Below are 14,311 nucleotides of genomic sequence, written 5' to 3'. Positions count from 1 at the left end.
CAATATACTAAGGAATGTCAAATGCAAGAACAGTGAGAAACCTGTGTGCAGCATTAGGTCTGAAAAGCTCAAATGCTAAGAACTGCATTTGCAAGTACAATTTCTGAGAAAATCTCAGTAAGTGCCACAAGGTGGAAACAATACTGAGACAGCAGGCAGACATGAGGGTATATAACTGTCAACAACTCAAATACTGTCTGCTTAAGAGGCAACTGGCAGCACTATATACCTGTTCAGGGTTTCCCAAAGGAGGTGCCTGAATATTTAAGCTTTGAACAGAGCCCTAGCATGGATCTCTCTCCCCTCCCCACAGCTACAGTTCCAGCCACTCTCTCCCTGCCCACTCAAACCCCACCTGCAACTGCCCTGATCTCTCTCTCCCCCCTCCCTCAAACCCTCTCTGCACCTACAACACAGGCTGATCCACAGCATCTTGACCCCATCCACAGCTTACTCCAGTTTGTACACTAGAAGCAACACCAGGCAGGTACCAGCATCTGCTGTGGACACTGCTGGCAAGTTCCCAGTGGGGATCAAGGTGACTGAGCTGATGCAACAGCATGAGCTATAGACCTGGGCAGATGCCCAGATCCCTACCCAGAACTGCCAGCTGTATGCTGCTTCCAATGCGCAGGGCTGGAGCTGGTGTAAGCTGCAGACAGGGCCAGGATGCACGACCCAGCAGTCAGAGGCGCTAGCTCCCTATGGGCCGAAACCCAAGATTTTGTGGTCACCTGCTGGCAAGCCGGATACAATCACTTCGTGGGCCATATTTTGCCCACCCCGCCTTTAACAAATTAACTAGATTTTACTGTATCAAGCATTTCTAGATACAGCAAAATGTGCAACTACTACATAGTATGAGACAACAAAAGCTATCAACAAAGAGAGAGGAAACTAATATCTTGATTTCTGAATTTTAAAAAGTCTACTACTGAATTCAGATAAGTAGTTATATTAAGTATTGAGGAGTATTATGCAGGTGGAACTAGTATTGATTCCATCGCAGAATCTTTGAACTCACTAGACTACTCAAATTAGGCATGTCCCATATGTATAGGAGTTTTTCCACTTCATTCATTTGAGACTTCTGAATTCCTCGTCAGTTATTACATGCAAGGACAAGTAAACTGCTCAACCTCATGATACAGCAATCATTTTTACCATTGATTCATTTTCTTAATGTTGCGGTAATTAAAAGTTTAAGCCAACTATACCAGTCATTTCTTGCAAATTAGTATTCTTGTAGTAAAAGTACGTTAATTTTTCTCTTCCTTTTCTCCTTGGACCAAAATATCTAGCTGGCAAATACTCAAGTTAGTGTTTGGATTATTTTATGTACCCAGTAAACATAGTATTTTCATTTTAAACACAATTTTCCAAGAACACTAAATAACCATCCTTTGTGGTAACTGAATATTATTCAGTGAACCGAGTATAATGTAGAGAAGCTCTTAACTTAGTACTCTGCCCTTGCCTAATTCTGGTGTGAACAGGTTTTCTACTGAAAACCACTTAACTTTGGAAGAGAAACTAGATCAAAAGGAAAAACTATCCAAAAACTCACCTCCTTTAATCCATAGCACTTGTCACATATCCCAATTATTTTATTTGGAGGAAAATACTAAATTATTCCCTATATTGATCTCCCATATACATTATACTTCTACTGCAAGAAGTTACCCATCTCACTTACTGCAAAGGCTAATTTTTTGAGTTGTTAACTTTGCCTTTAGCAATTTTCTCCATTAATAAAACAAAACTAATATTTTTACTTACCCAGATATCTGCCTTGGTAGTAATTGGTTTTCCTCCATAAAGATTAATCATTTCAGGAGCTCTGTATGACAGGGTTGTATACCTAGCAATAAGTAAAGTAAATTGGAAAGGAGATGAAAAACAAGTTTTACATCAGAACTGCATGTATCTTTTAAAAATATCACCCATCATTCATAAAAGCTACTGCATGCTAATTTTTCATAAGCATAGAAAACAGTTACAAGTTTCTTCCACCAAGAGTAATTTGCTACATTCCCCTCACTGTTGTACAGGTCAGTTGCATCTGACCCGGGGGTTACGTTCTGAAGTCAGCACGCAAGGCGAAAAATCATGTAGTCAAATCGCGTATTACCGTGCCAGCGATTTGACTAGCGGTGACTGCCTCTGCCTCCAAAACCTCCCGCCACTGTCACAGAGCCGTGCTTAGAGCTGTGCAGCCAGTGGCAGCGGCGCAGCGCGGGGTGGTGGTAGGGATGGCTGCGTGCCACCCAGCCACCACCACACTGCCACTGCCACCCAGCGGCCAGCCACACAGCTCCGGGCGCAGCTCCATGGCGACAGTAGGATGTTTTGGAGGCAGTGGCCATCACCACCATAATGGGCCTCCAGGTAAGCGGCAGCGCCGCGTGCAAACTCAAGCTCTGCCCCCCCTCCCACCCCACGTATAGTTGAATTTGCGTAAGTTAAATGCGCATATGATGCGACTGACCTGTATGTAGATGGATCACTGACTATGTAGTGGGACATTGCAGCCAGACATGATAGCCCTAATATTTGCTTTAAAAAATTGTCACCTAAAATTTGCTTCTTTCTAATACTTTTTGCCTTTTCCTCTTATTTGTAATCTAAGCTGTCACACTGAAATTTTTATAAAGCAAAAATTAATAAACAAACAAACGAAAAGGTAGAATTTAAAATAGCAAGCAGAGATTCTTGTTTTAATACAGGTAACCCCCGCTTAGCGCTCTTAATTGGTTCCTGAAAAAACAAGCCGTCACAGCGGGGTCCTTCAGGAGGGCCGTGATCTCCTTACGGCCCCCTCACCTTGCCAAGTCAGCCCAAGGGCACCCTCAAATTCTCACCTGCCATGTCCTTGATGTTGAGGTAAAGTTGGGAGGCTGCCTTACGGCTCCCTGGGCACCGTTAGCTGGGACCTCTGTCCCCGTGTGTTTCCGGACCCCCTGGAGTCTCCCAGTATGATGGGTGCTCCCCAGGAACCCTAGCCTTATGGGCTACGCGTGGCTCCTACCACCCCTAATACCACACCCCAAGCCTCGCAGATGTACCAGACGTTGGTCCGTCAAAATACAAGCCCGCTCTCCCAGGCCGCCTCTGATCTAGCCCACTCCGGGCTCTCTCCTCGGGCTCACTGCACTGCTATCCCCTCTCCTCAGGGACAACCGCAGCACCACGCCCTCGTCACTCTTGCCCCGCGTCTAAATTCCCTGGGCCTTCTCTAAAACAACCTGGCCCGCTACGGGACTTCCAGCCGAGCCTCTGGTCCCTTAGGCCCACCGCACGGCTACCCTCTCGGACCCAGGCTCACCGCACTGCTATCCCCTCTCCTCAGGGACAACCACAGCACCTTGCCTTTCTCCTGGGGAGTTGTACCACTAACCCCTTCTCCGTCGGGGTCCACCGCAGCACCCTACCCCTGTCTGAGGTCTACTGCCGTACTAGCCTATGACTGGGCTCGCTATGCCTGTCCCGGGCTTCTCAATAAGACGCTCCCCCTCTTTGGGGCTCGCCATGCCCACCTTGGGCTTCTCAATAGTCCCCCCCTTCTCTGGGACTCGTTGGGCCCATGCTGGGCTCCTCTAAAGTGCGCTCCCCCTCTCTGGGGCTCGCCACGCCCACGCTAGGGCTTCCTACCAGTGCCCCCTTCTGGGGCTCGTTGTGCCCGTGCTGGGGCTTCTCCAAAACTGCCCCTCTCTGGGGCTGGGGTCTACATACCCCGCAAGTTGCGCCCTCACTGGCGCCGGGGTTCCCATACCACTGGGGTTCCCCCCCTTTATGAGGATACTGCACCCTGACTGGCGCTAGGGCCCCCACACCACTGTGGGGCCCTTTATGAGGCCTCCTCCAACCCCTATAGCCTCACCCAAACCACAGGTGTTATATCAAAGCCAAACAAACTCGAGCCTCCTGGCTATAACTCAAACCTAAGGCACTGGGCCATAACAACATAAGCCTCCTGGCTGCAATTCAACATCACCGCTCCAGCCTCTGGAGCTCTCACGAGCTATATTTGCTGTTAGGCTTCACCTCGCATCCTAACTGCCGGAGCTCCTGCCCCTCTGGCTGTTGGCAGGGAACTGCCAGCCTGGCCTCAGCCCTGGGCTTTATAAGGGCCAGGCCCTGCCTCCTACAGGCCAGCTGACTCTCCTTAGTTGCCCCGGCAACCCGCAGCTGTGCTCGTTAATGTCCTGCCAGGGCTCTCTCCCTGGCAGTTTCTCCTCTCTAGGAGCAGAGCACCAAGGTGCCCTGCGACAAGCGTTAAGCGAAATGAGCATTGAGTGAAACCAAAAGTATTTGATGACACAAGATGACAACTGCAAGTGTTTTTAATGACCCAAGATGGCAACTGCAAGCATTATAACGAAACTCACTGAGCGCTAAGTGAAGTTAGTTATCAATTTAAAAAGTGCATTATATCAAAATAACGCTAAGTGAAACAGCATTAAGCGGGGTTGCCTGTATTACCATTTAAACAAAAACAAAAACAAGTTTAATTTTAAAAGCAGCTTAACTAAGCTAATTTTACACTCAATTGTGGCATTTTCCATTGCTCACTTTTGTAGTTTAGTACTATGCTCTCCCTAGTCCCATCCACCCATCTCAGAAAAGTGCTTAGGTAGTCTCTCCTTGAAATGTTCCAGTGAAAAAGCTTCCACAATTTTTCCTAATCTGCTTGTCCCATTGTCAGTTTGTTCTTTCAGTTAGGAAGTTTTTCCTGGGATTTGATCTGAATCTGCTTTGTTACATTTGAAATGTACTGCCTTGTGCCCTGTCCTCTGTGGTAAGGCAGAATAATGTTTTACTGTATTTTTTATGACAGTTTTGAAAACTTCCAGAGACAATGATGTGGCCAGCTGCCATACACAGAGGCAGTGGTGACTTCTAGTTGCTGCTGCACCCCCTGCAGCTTGAGGAGGCTATCCATGTTGCATCTCCTTCCTCCACATTAAACATACCTAGTTCTTTTCACTTTTCTTCATGTGGCTTGCATTCCAACTTCTTTATCATCTTTGTTGCTTGCTCATCTCAGGGTCCTCTCTAGTTTTTCTATATCTTAAAATACAGTGCCCAAATCATAACAATACTCCAGTTGAGGCCTAGCCAGCACTGAGCAGAGGGTATCATCACATCCCAAGTTGCACATACAGTGCTTCTATTAACATAATTCAAAATTCAACCAACCGTACACCCTGCCCGCATAGGTCCTACCCCTGGCAGGGCAGACAGGCTGGGTCTGGTGGCAGCAGCCAAGAGCTGCCACTACTGGCTGCAAGGGCTACTGGGAAACGGAGTATGCCAAGAGCCCAATCCAGCCTGCAGGCCAAACTATGTCCACCCCTAAACTAGACTGTTCTCAGTGGTGGCAGATGACAAAACAAGGAGCAATGGTCTCAAGGTTTTTAAGAAGCAGCTAGGCAAAGCCTCTGCTGGGATGATATATTTGGGGGCGGTCCTGCTTTCATTTTAAGCAGGGGGTTGGACTAGATGACCTCCTGAGGTCCCTTCCAGCCCTAATTTTCTATGATTTTAAGTATTGCACTAAAAAGGTAAAGTTCATTCACTTGCAATTCTACCAATATCACATACACCAGCACCTGTAAATGCCCCTCTGCCATCTATACTGAACAGACAAGGTGATCCCTACAGAAACAAATTAATGAACATCACTCTGACATGAGCTGTAGAAGGACAATTTACCCTTTCTGGACGCTACATCGCTGACCTGAGAGTGATTGTTCTCAGCCAGCAAACCTTTAAACACCAATCTGAATAGGAAATTGTGGAACAAGAAATCATCTGCAGACTCATAGCATCTGATTCATAGATTCTGAGGCTGGATGAGACCTCAGGGGATCATCAGGTCCACCCCCCCTGCACCAGACAAGACAGACAACTGGGAGTTAGATGACCGCAGCAAGGCGACTGTCCGGTCTCCTCTTGAAGATTTCCAGGGTAGGCGATTGCACCACCTCTGGAGGGAGCCTATTCCACAGCCTGGACACCTGGCTGTGCAGACGTTTTTCCTAATGTTGAGTCTGAAATGGTCTTCCAGGAGTTTATGGCCATTACTCCTGGTTTTCCCCAAGGGTGTCCTGGTGAAGAGTTGTTCACTGAGCCCTTGATGCACGCCCCGATGTAGCAGTAAGCCGCTATCAAGACCCCTCTCAGCCTTCAGGCTGAAAAGTCCCAGGTCCGTTAGCCTTTTCCTCATATGGCTTGCCATGCAAATCTCTGATCATACAGGTGGCCCTTCTCTGGACTCTCTCAAGTTTTACCACGTCCTTGTTGAAGTACGGTGCCCAGTACTGGACGCAGTACTCCAACTGTGGTCTCACCAGTGCCAAGTAGAAATGGAAGAATCACTTCCCTAGTTTTGTTGAAGATGCATCAATTGATGCATGCTATGGTATTATTTGCCCTGTTGGCTACAGTGAATAGGAGCTGGCAGTGCTACATATTGTGGTCTACTATGACCCCCAGGTCCCTTCCATTCATGGTGCTGGTCAATTTGGCTTTACCAAGCCTGTAGGTGTGTAGGGGTTTTTTGTCCCCAGGTGAAGCACTTCACATTTCTCAACACTCAACTTTATCTGATTCCAATCCGCCCAACATGCTACCCTGCCTAGGTCTGCCTGCATCTGCAGCCTATCTTCAAGCATGACCACACTTCCCCATAGCTTGGTTTCACCCGCAAACTTAACCAATGAGCTCTTTACCCCAACATCCAAATCATTGATAAAGATGTTGAAAAGCACTGTACCAAGTACCAACCCCTGAGGGACACCACTGGCCACTTCTCGCCAAGACAACGTAGATCCATTCATTACAACTCTGGGTCCTACCTGGCAACCAGCTCCCTACCCACCTAACTGTCTCACAGTTAAGCCCATAGTCCTCCAATTTTCTCATGAGAATATCATGGGATACTAGTTCAAAGCCCTTTTGGAAGTCAAGGTATACAATATCAACCTCTTCTCCCTTATCCAGGTGGTAAGTTACCTGATCATAAAAGAAGATGAGGTTGGTAAGACAGGACCTGCCCATGACGAAGGCATGCTGGCTGTCATTCAGAATCCTACTTTCTGCAAGCCTGTCACATATAGACTCCTTTATGAATTTTTCCAGGATTTTCCTTGGGATAGAAATTAGGCTGAAGTGAACTCCAGCCAACAAAAGCTTGTGTACTCACCAGGCTAACTATCTCTCTCAATCTATCCTAACCGCAAGCTGGCCCAATAAAAAAAAATAATCGCCTACAAGAATTTTTGCCTGTTGTATATTTTCTATAGGGGTGTGTAAAGCAGGCCATATTCGATTCAGATTCCGATTCAGGAGACAGTGATTTGATTCACTGATTCAGATCACTGTCCATATTTGATTAGACCGAATCCGGATCTGAAGATTCGATTCTGATTCGGCGGATCAGCAATTTGGCCATAGACACAGCTTTATGTTTTTTCTACATACCTCGAGGTACCAGGTGCGTTTCATGAATGCTAAGATAGTGGGGCAGATAGAACATCCCGTAGGAGCACAGGGGGGGCGCCCCCCCACACGTGCTTGGCAGACCCAGAAGTACTTCCGATCCACTTCCAGGTCCGCCACCAAGTGTACGGGGAACTCCTTTGTGCCCTCCCTGGCTCAGCAATCAACTGTGGGGGGATCCTGGATGCCCCCCCAGACCCAGGAGGCACCAGTTGCTGAGCCAGGGGGTGGGGAGGGGGTCCCCCCTCATGCTCCACAGCAGACCCATAAGTGCTTCTGGTCCACGTCTGGGTCCGCCACTGAGCACAGGCCTAGTTTCCTGGACCATCATGGCAGCAACATGCTGTGCAACTTTTAGTTTGGAATAATCCAAGTATCACTAAGCAGGTAAGAAAACAAACATTTTTAAAATTCAAAAGTTATATAGTTCCTCTAATTAAATGCAGTGGAAAGAGCACAGTAGAAGGGACAACGAATAGTACACGGACTTAAAGAAGCCTAAAATGTAAAGACTCCAAGCATTTTTGTAATTAACACTGCCATTCCATATTTAGTACATTCATTTTAAGTTCTGCTGAAAATGTACGTAAACTGTTATTTTACTGTATCAAATGTAGGCATTGTACATTTCCAATCAGTAAAGAAATTCAGTAGAACTACTTCTTGAATAGTTGTGCACTTTAATCATCACAAACTTTAATTTGTTCTCAGTAAAGCACTTGCTTTCCTTAATGAATATATCATACAATAATTTTCTTAACTACACAGAATTTAATAAGTCCTTGCTGAATAGCCATGGAAAGCATACTTACTTTTTAATCTCTTCTTCAACTACATTAACACCATCTTTTTGGGGATTAAGGAATTTGTTAGTGGCACTGCCAAAGTCACAAAGGACATAGTTTCCATTGTCATTTAATAAGATATTCTCTACCTTAAAAGAAAAAACAAAAAAGATATAAATCAGAAATACAAAACTAGCAAGTAAACATAAAAAAAAAATGGCCCTATGGCAGTGGGCAGACATGCATTTGTAGCACTTGGAGGGGGAGCCTCATGTTAGCAGCCCTCTGGTTGGAGCTCTACAAAATAACTACAAAGGCATTGCCTTCCAGTCAGAGGGTGATAGAGGCTGTTCTTTGGAGTCCCTGCACTCTCCCACAGAGGGCGGCGAGCTGTCAAAAAGTGCACTGTTGTCCACAGGGCAGCAGCACATTCTCTGACAGCTTGCCACTGCTGCCCTAGTGACCAGGACAACAGTGCAGTCTGATAGCTTACTGCATGCCACCAGTGATCCCTGCTGGTGTGGTGACAAAAGCAGAGATCACTGCCACTGTTGCCACAAACATGGTTGCAGCCCCCAATCTTGGCTGGGCTATAGCTATGCACCTCAAAGACTATCAAAAAGGCAGCTGCTCTCCCCCCTCCCCCCCCACCTGAAAAGGGGGGAGAAGGGGAGAGGCAGGGACGGACAGACACAAGCAGAGCGTTTTAGGATGCTGGGGGAAGTCAAGAGACCCTCGCTCCCAAGCCATATATACTTGTATGGCTATTACATACCTGTAGCATTATGAAAACAGTAACAGACAAGTTCCTGTTTCAAATATTTCTGTAGCACTTACACTATTTTGTAGCACTACAGGCATATATATATATATACCTGCTTTTCATAGTGCTACAAGAGCATATACAGCACTACAAATATGATGCTTGTCCATGTCTAAAACAAGCAGCTACTTTTTTTTTCTTTGGGCTCTTTTTTAGACTGCTGATGTATCAGAAATAGCTCTATTAGTAAAATATTAATTGAAATACCCCAATAATATCATTCTCTAGGAACAGGATGCTGAAACATTTATTTCATTTAATTTTCTGGTTATAATTATGCAGCCAGAAACACTTTTTCTTGCTTCTCTGTAAACAACTAAATGACTTCAGTCATCTTCTGTAGACTGCTCAGTAGAAACAAACATTTCAGTTCCATGTTACCTTTTATTGGAGTTCTTACCTTGAGGTCCCGGTGAACTATGGGGGTTTTACACTGATGCAGTCTGGCAACAGCTTCACAAGTGTCACAAAATATCCTCAGCACTTCTGACTCCGTAAACCCCGTCTGCAGACGCTGATTCATCTGATTCACAACCTGACCCGCTACAGTAAGTATACGACATTTTCTGTTACCAAGTTTTCTTTTCAAATGCTGTGTAGCATTTAAAAATAACATTTGTATGAATATTCTCAGCATACAACATTTAAAATACTGACAATAATGTATATGTATTTAATAAAAATATATTTTTGAGCAAGTCTAATACATTTCCCAATCCATTATAAAATGACAGTTAAGTTCTCTTACCCAAAACTGCATTAGCAAATATGAATTATCTTCTTTAAGAGTATCTAATTCATGAATATTCCTGCCCAAACCCACTGAACGAAGGCAGAATAGTATTTATAACTGAATCACAGCATTCCAACACACTTCATGATCCACCTGCCCTCCCATATTATCAAAACTAAAGCAGGGGAGGAAAATAAAAAATAAAATTAGAAAATTGCTTATTATTTAGAAAGGTGAAGAAAAACAAAACCTTTACAGATATGCCACTACCGTTACAGTTAACTCCATATGACATAACTTCTTGGCTGATTTCAAGACATATACAAAAACTATACCTGTGCTAAATTGAAGACACAAAAATACTAGGCAAGCATGAGGAAAATGTCACCATATGTAGCACATTCATATTAGGGAAGAAGAATGTAGACAAGAACTCTAGTTTTGTTTCTTCTTTATTATTAGATCCACAGTTCAGAAGTTTTAATTCACACACAAAAAAACCCCAAAAAACAAGCACTGACTATAACTTGGGCAGAATATAGTACAAGTGCAAAGAATTCCACATAACATGCGTGTCCGTTGGACAAATAGCCAGTGAATGACTGTCAGCAGCCAGAATTAATCCAAAATTATGAAGAAATTTGAATTAAAAGAGAATGAATAATGTTCAATGCATCTTTCTAATTTCCTCATACAGATGAAATTTTTTATAATGCATCTTTATCACAAAAAGCACTGAAAGCAAAGGTACATTATGCAAAGACTGCTATCTGGAAAAAGAAAATTATTTTTATTATTAAAAAAAGTAATAATACAGCAAAAAAGTAAAGAATAACTGGTACAGGTTATCTTATAGACTAATAGTTCTCCTTCTGCCATGGCATATACATCTGGAAGAATGTGCCCAGTTATCAGAAGATTTTGTATCACTGGGAATCTTTAGCCGTCAAGCAATCATTCCTAACTTTAAAATTCCCTGAAAAAATACAAGAGAAACTGGTTTTCTATAGAGAAATTATCTGATGAAAGAATCAACCAGACAAGAGGGAACACATTACTTTTCACAGACACAGAAATGCTAGCAGGGGGGAAGTTAGTTCTGCAAGCATGTCAACAGGAAGGTTTTGAAAAGAAAGGACAGCTTTCATTAAATTCATCTCAAACTCCAATAACCACAAATTATGACATCTGTTTAAAGCAGTTAATTGAACAAGAGAAGTGCCTTCATGTTCCACATTAATTAGTAGCTTAATTTTCCACTTCATTTGTAATCTAATAAAATTAAACAGGCATTTACATACAGCAGCATATCTTATGTTATTCCCATTTGGTATAATATACATATACTTCCTTTTACAAGATTGAGAACCTGCAGTTCTCACCAACTTTGAATGGCACTACTTAAAATTCAGCAAAAACATCAGCAAGACAATAAAACCATACTTGTCTTAAATTTTCAGGGAGAAATGTAGATGATTAGCTATGAGAAGAAAAAAGTATGCTTGGTGTGAAAAAAAGACTCCACAGGTAATTAATTTGAGAACAATTCCTAAAACAGTAAAATTAGCCATTAGCAGAAAGTATATATGTAGTTTTAAATCCACAGAGCCATGGAAAACCAGAATCAAAATCCTTGCAAAAATATGCATTAACATTTTTTCATGAACAGCAAATGTAAGTATTATCAGGTCTATTCAACAGCACCATGGTATAAATGAAATTAAAGCTAGGGGATGAAGAGAACCAAGGTTTGCCAGTTCTCAGTGACCCTTCTGGAAGGTGAGATACTTTCAAAAGAGGAAAAAATAGCAACTAGGGCTGTCAAACAATTAGAAAAAAGTAATCACAATTAATCATGAGATTAAAAAAAAATAGTTGTGATTAATTGCAATTTTAATCGCACCGTTAATAATAAAAATCCCTTTTTGGTGATGCACCAGCATCCCCCCCCCTTTTTTTTTTTATACAAAGATTTTGGATTTTTTTTCTATATTTTCCAAATAATTTGATGTCAATTACAACACAGAATATAAACCGTACAGTAGCCACAGACCCCTGGCCCTGCTAGTGCCCCTCATTTCTGACCCACAGTCCCTTACCTCCTCAGGCTCTACCAGTGCCCCCCGCTCCTAACCTGAAGCCCCCCATCCCTGCTGCTGCCTCTCACTCCTGACCTGCAGCCCCCTGGCTCTACCAGTGCCCCACACACCCATCCCACAGTCCCTCACAGCCCCGGGCTATGCTGGTGCCTCTCAATCCCAACCTGCAGCTCCTCCATCCCTGCTGTTGCCCCTCGCCCTAAAATTCAGCCCATGCAGAGCTCGCAGAGCTCAGCTGGCACAGGGACCGACTGCAGCACTGCAGCCAGGGGGGACCTTGGCTGAGGGAAGGAAGGAGGGAGAGAGAGCAGGGTGGGCAGAGCAGGGCATTTACCCTGAACAGCAACAGCAGTGGCATGCAGATGGCAGGGAAGCATGGCAGAGGCAGGCAGCGGTGCCATCCCAAAGCTGTTGCTGGGTGAAGGGGAAAAGTGGCCCCTCTCCCTCACCACTGCTGGGCCCTTCCTGCTGCAGCTGCCCAGTGCTTTTGCTGCCCGTGCTGCCCTGCTGGGCAGCCCAGAGGCAGCGGAGACAGTGACAGAGGGGCAATGCAGGGCAGCCCAGGCACGGGCTCCAAAGCCACGTGTGCAATTAACATGTTAAAAAAAGTAATGCAAATAGAAATTAATGGGTTAATCATGCAGATTAACACAAATTAACCAACAGCCCCAATAGCAATATCTTCACTTTTACCCCCTGTGCCATTTCTTGTGTTCAGATACATAATATGCCTGCTTTGAAATATTGTAGGTGGCTTCGGGCAGAGGTCAGCAATCTCTTACAAGCCATGGGTTAGAAGAATCCAGATCTAGTCAAAAGCAGTACAAATGGGTTCTTTGGTGCATCGGGGTGGGGGTCTTTTACCATGCACATGCTAGATCCAGGTAGCTGGGAGCTGTGCCCATGCTGTCACTTCTCCCACCCCCTGCTCCCTGACTGCATTGTGGGCAGAGCTTCCAGATAAAGGAGAGATGCACCCAGACCAGGTATCTGCAAACTGTGCCCACACTGCTGTTGCTTCTCTTCACTCCCCCTCCCTAGCTACAGAACAGGCACAGCTGGAAGTTGCCTGGCCCGGTGCCATTTTCCACCAACTAGAAACTATACCCATGCCACAGCTGGGGAAAGGAACAGTGATAGCACTGATGCAGTTTACAGATGCCTGGCCCCAGAGCAGCTCCTCTCAGGCTGGAAGCTGCACCCACCCCACAGCCAGGGAGCTGGGGGAAGCGGTAATTGATGCAGGTGTAGCTTCTAGCTCTCTGGTTCCAGTGTGGGCACAGGAAAATCACCATGCTGCTGATGCATCACCAAAAACACCTGGCCCACATCAGACCAGAGCTGGGAGGCTGGGGAGATGCAGAAGTGGTGCAGGTGCAGATGGAAGCTGCCCAGCCCCAACATGGGGTACAGGCAAAGACCTCTAGCTTCTCAGCTAGCAGCCTGTGGAGCATATGTTGCCTGCTCCTGGCTTAGATCACTCTACAGCATGATAAACAAGGAGAACCCATCCACAAAAAAACAAGTTTGCAGTGGTATATAGAAAAATCAACCAATTACAGTTACTAACTTAACCACAGCAAGGAAAAAATTCAGCTCAAGTCTGACAGAAGTACAGAGGAATTTCCCTCTACCCTACATCAACAAGCATCTAAGAAATAGTTTTAAAGCTTAGGACACAGCATTCATGCAACTCCCAAAGGGCTTAGATTTCTAAAACATTACAGAAGGCTCACAGTGCTTCATTGTCTTATGGCAAAATTGGGGGTATGTAGCAGTTACCACAAAGTAGAAGCAGATTTACTCTTTTGAAAAACAGAGCATCATATGAATCTCTGCATCTGTCTGACAAATAATTCCAACTGACCAATCATTTTCATTCACAGCTTTTGGATGGATAGGGACAGGGGGTAAGTGTCATAGGCCAATAATCCTCAAGGTAATAGTAACTCAAAGCATCTAATATACTGGTTTGGGGGGAACAGTTTATTTTCACATGGAACATTTACCTTGAAACCTATTCTGCAAAATGACCAAAACTGGCTCCTAACACTAACTTGATCTCATAGATTCATAGATGTTAGGGTCGGAAGGGACCTCAATAGATCATCGAGTCCGACCCCCTGCATAAGCAGGAAAGAGTGCTGGGTCTAGATGACCCCAGCTAGATACTCATCTAACCTCCTCTTGAAGACCCCCAGGGTAGGGGAGAGCACCACCTCCCTTGGGAGCCCGTTCCAGACCTTGGCCACTCGAACTGTGAAGAAGTTCTTCCTAATGTCCAATCTAAATCTGCTCTCTGCTAGCTTGTGGTCATTGTTTCTTGTAACCCCCGGGGGCACCTTGGTGAATAAATAAATACTCACCA

At 44.8% G+C, this 14,311-nt stretch overlaps 1 protein-coding gene across 5 annotated transcripts in view; it reads right to left on the bottom strand.

Moving 5' to 3' along the window:
- Positions 1–14,311, bottom strand: part of BMP2K (BMP2 inducible kinase) — a 133,791-nt gene that overhangs the window by 74,581 nt on the left and 44,899 nt on the right. For all 5 annotated transcript variants that reach the window (XM_059722221.1, XM_006258849.4, XM_014603811.3 and 2 more), the window contains 3 exons: positions 9,512–9,654; positions 8,316–8,437; positions 1,780–1,861 (listed from right to left, as the gene is read on the bottom strand). In XM_059722221.1, the coding sequence (XP_059578204.1) occupies positions 1,780–1,861; positions 8,316–8,437; positions 9,512–9,654 (347 nt within the window). The remainder of the gene's footprint in view (positions 1–1,779; positions 1,862–8,315; positions 8,438–9,511; positions 9,655–14,311) is intronic.

The sequence above is a fragment of the Alligator mississippiensis genome, chromosome 2, assembly GCF_030867095.1.
Source record: "Alligator mississippiensis isolate rAllMis1 chromosome 2, rAllMis1, whole genome shotgun sequence".
Classification (NCBI taxonomy): domain Eukaryota; kingdom Metazoa; phylum Chordata; order Crocodylia; family Alligatoridae; genus Alligator; species Alligator mississippiensis.
This window is presented reverse-complemented; position numbering and strand designations above follow the sequence as displayed.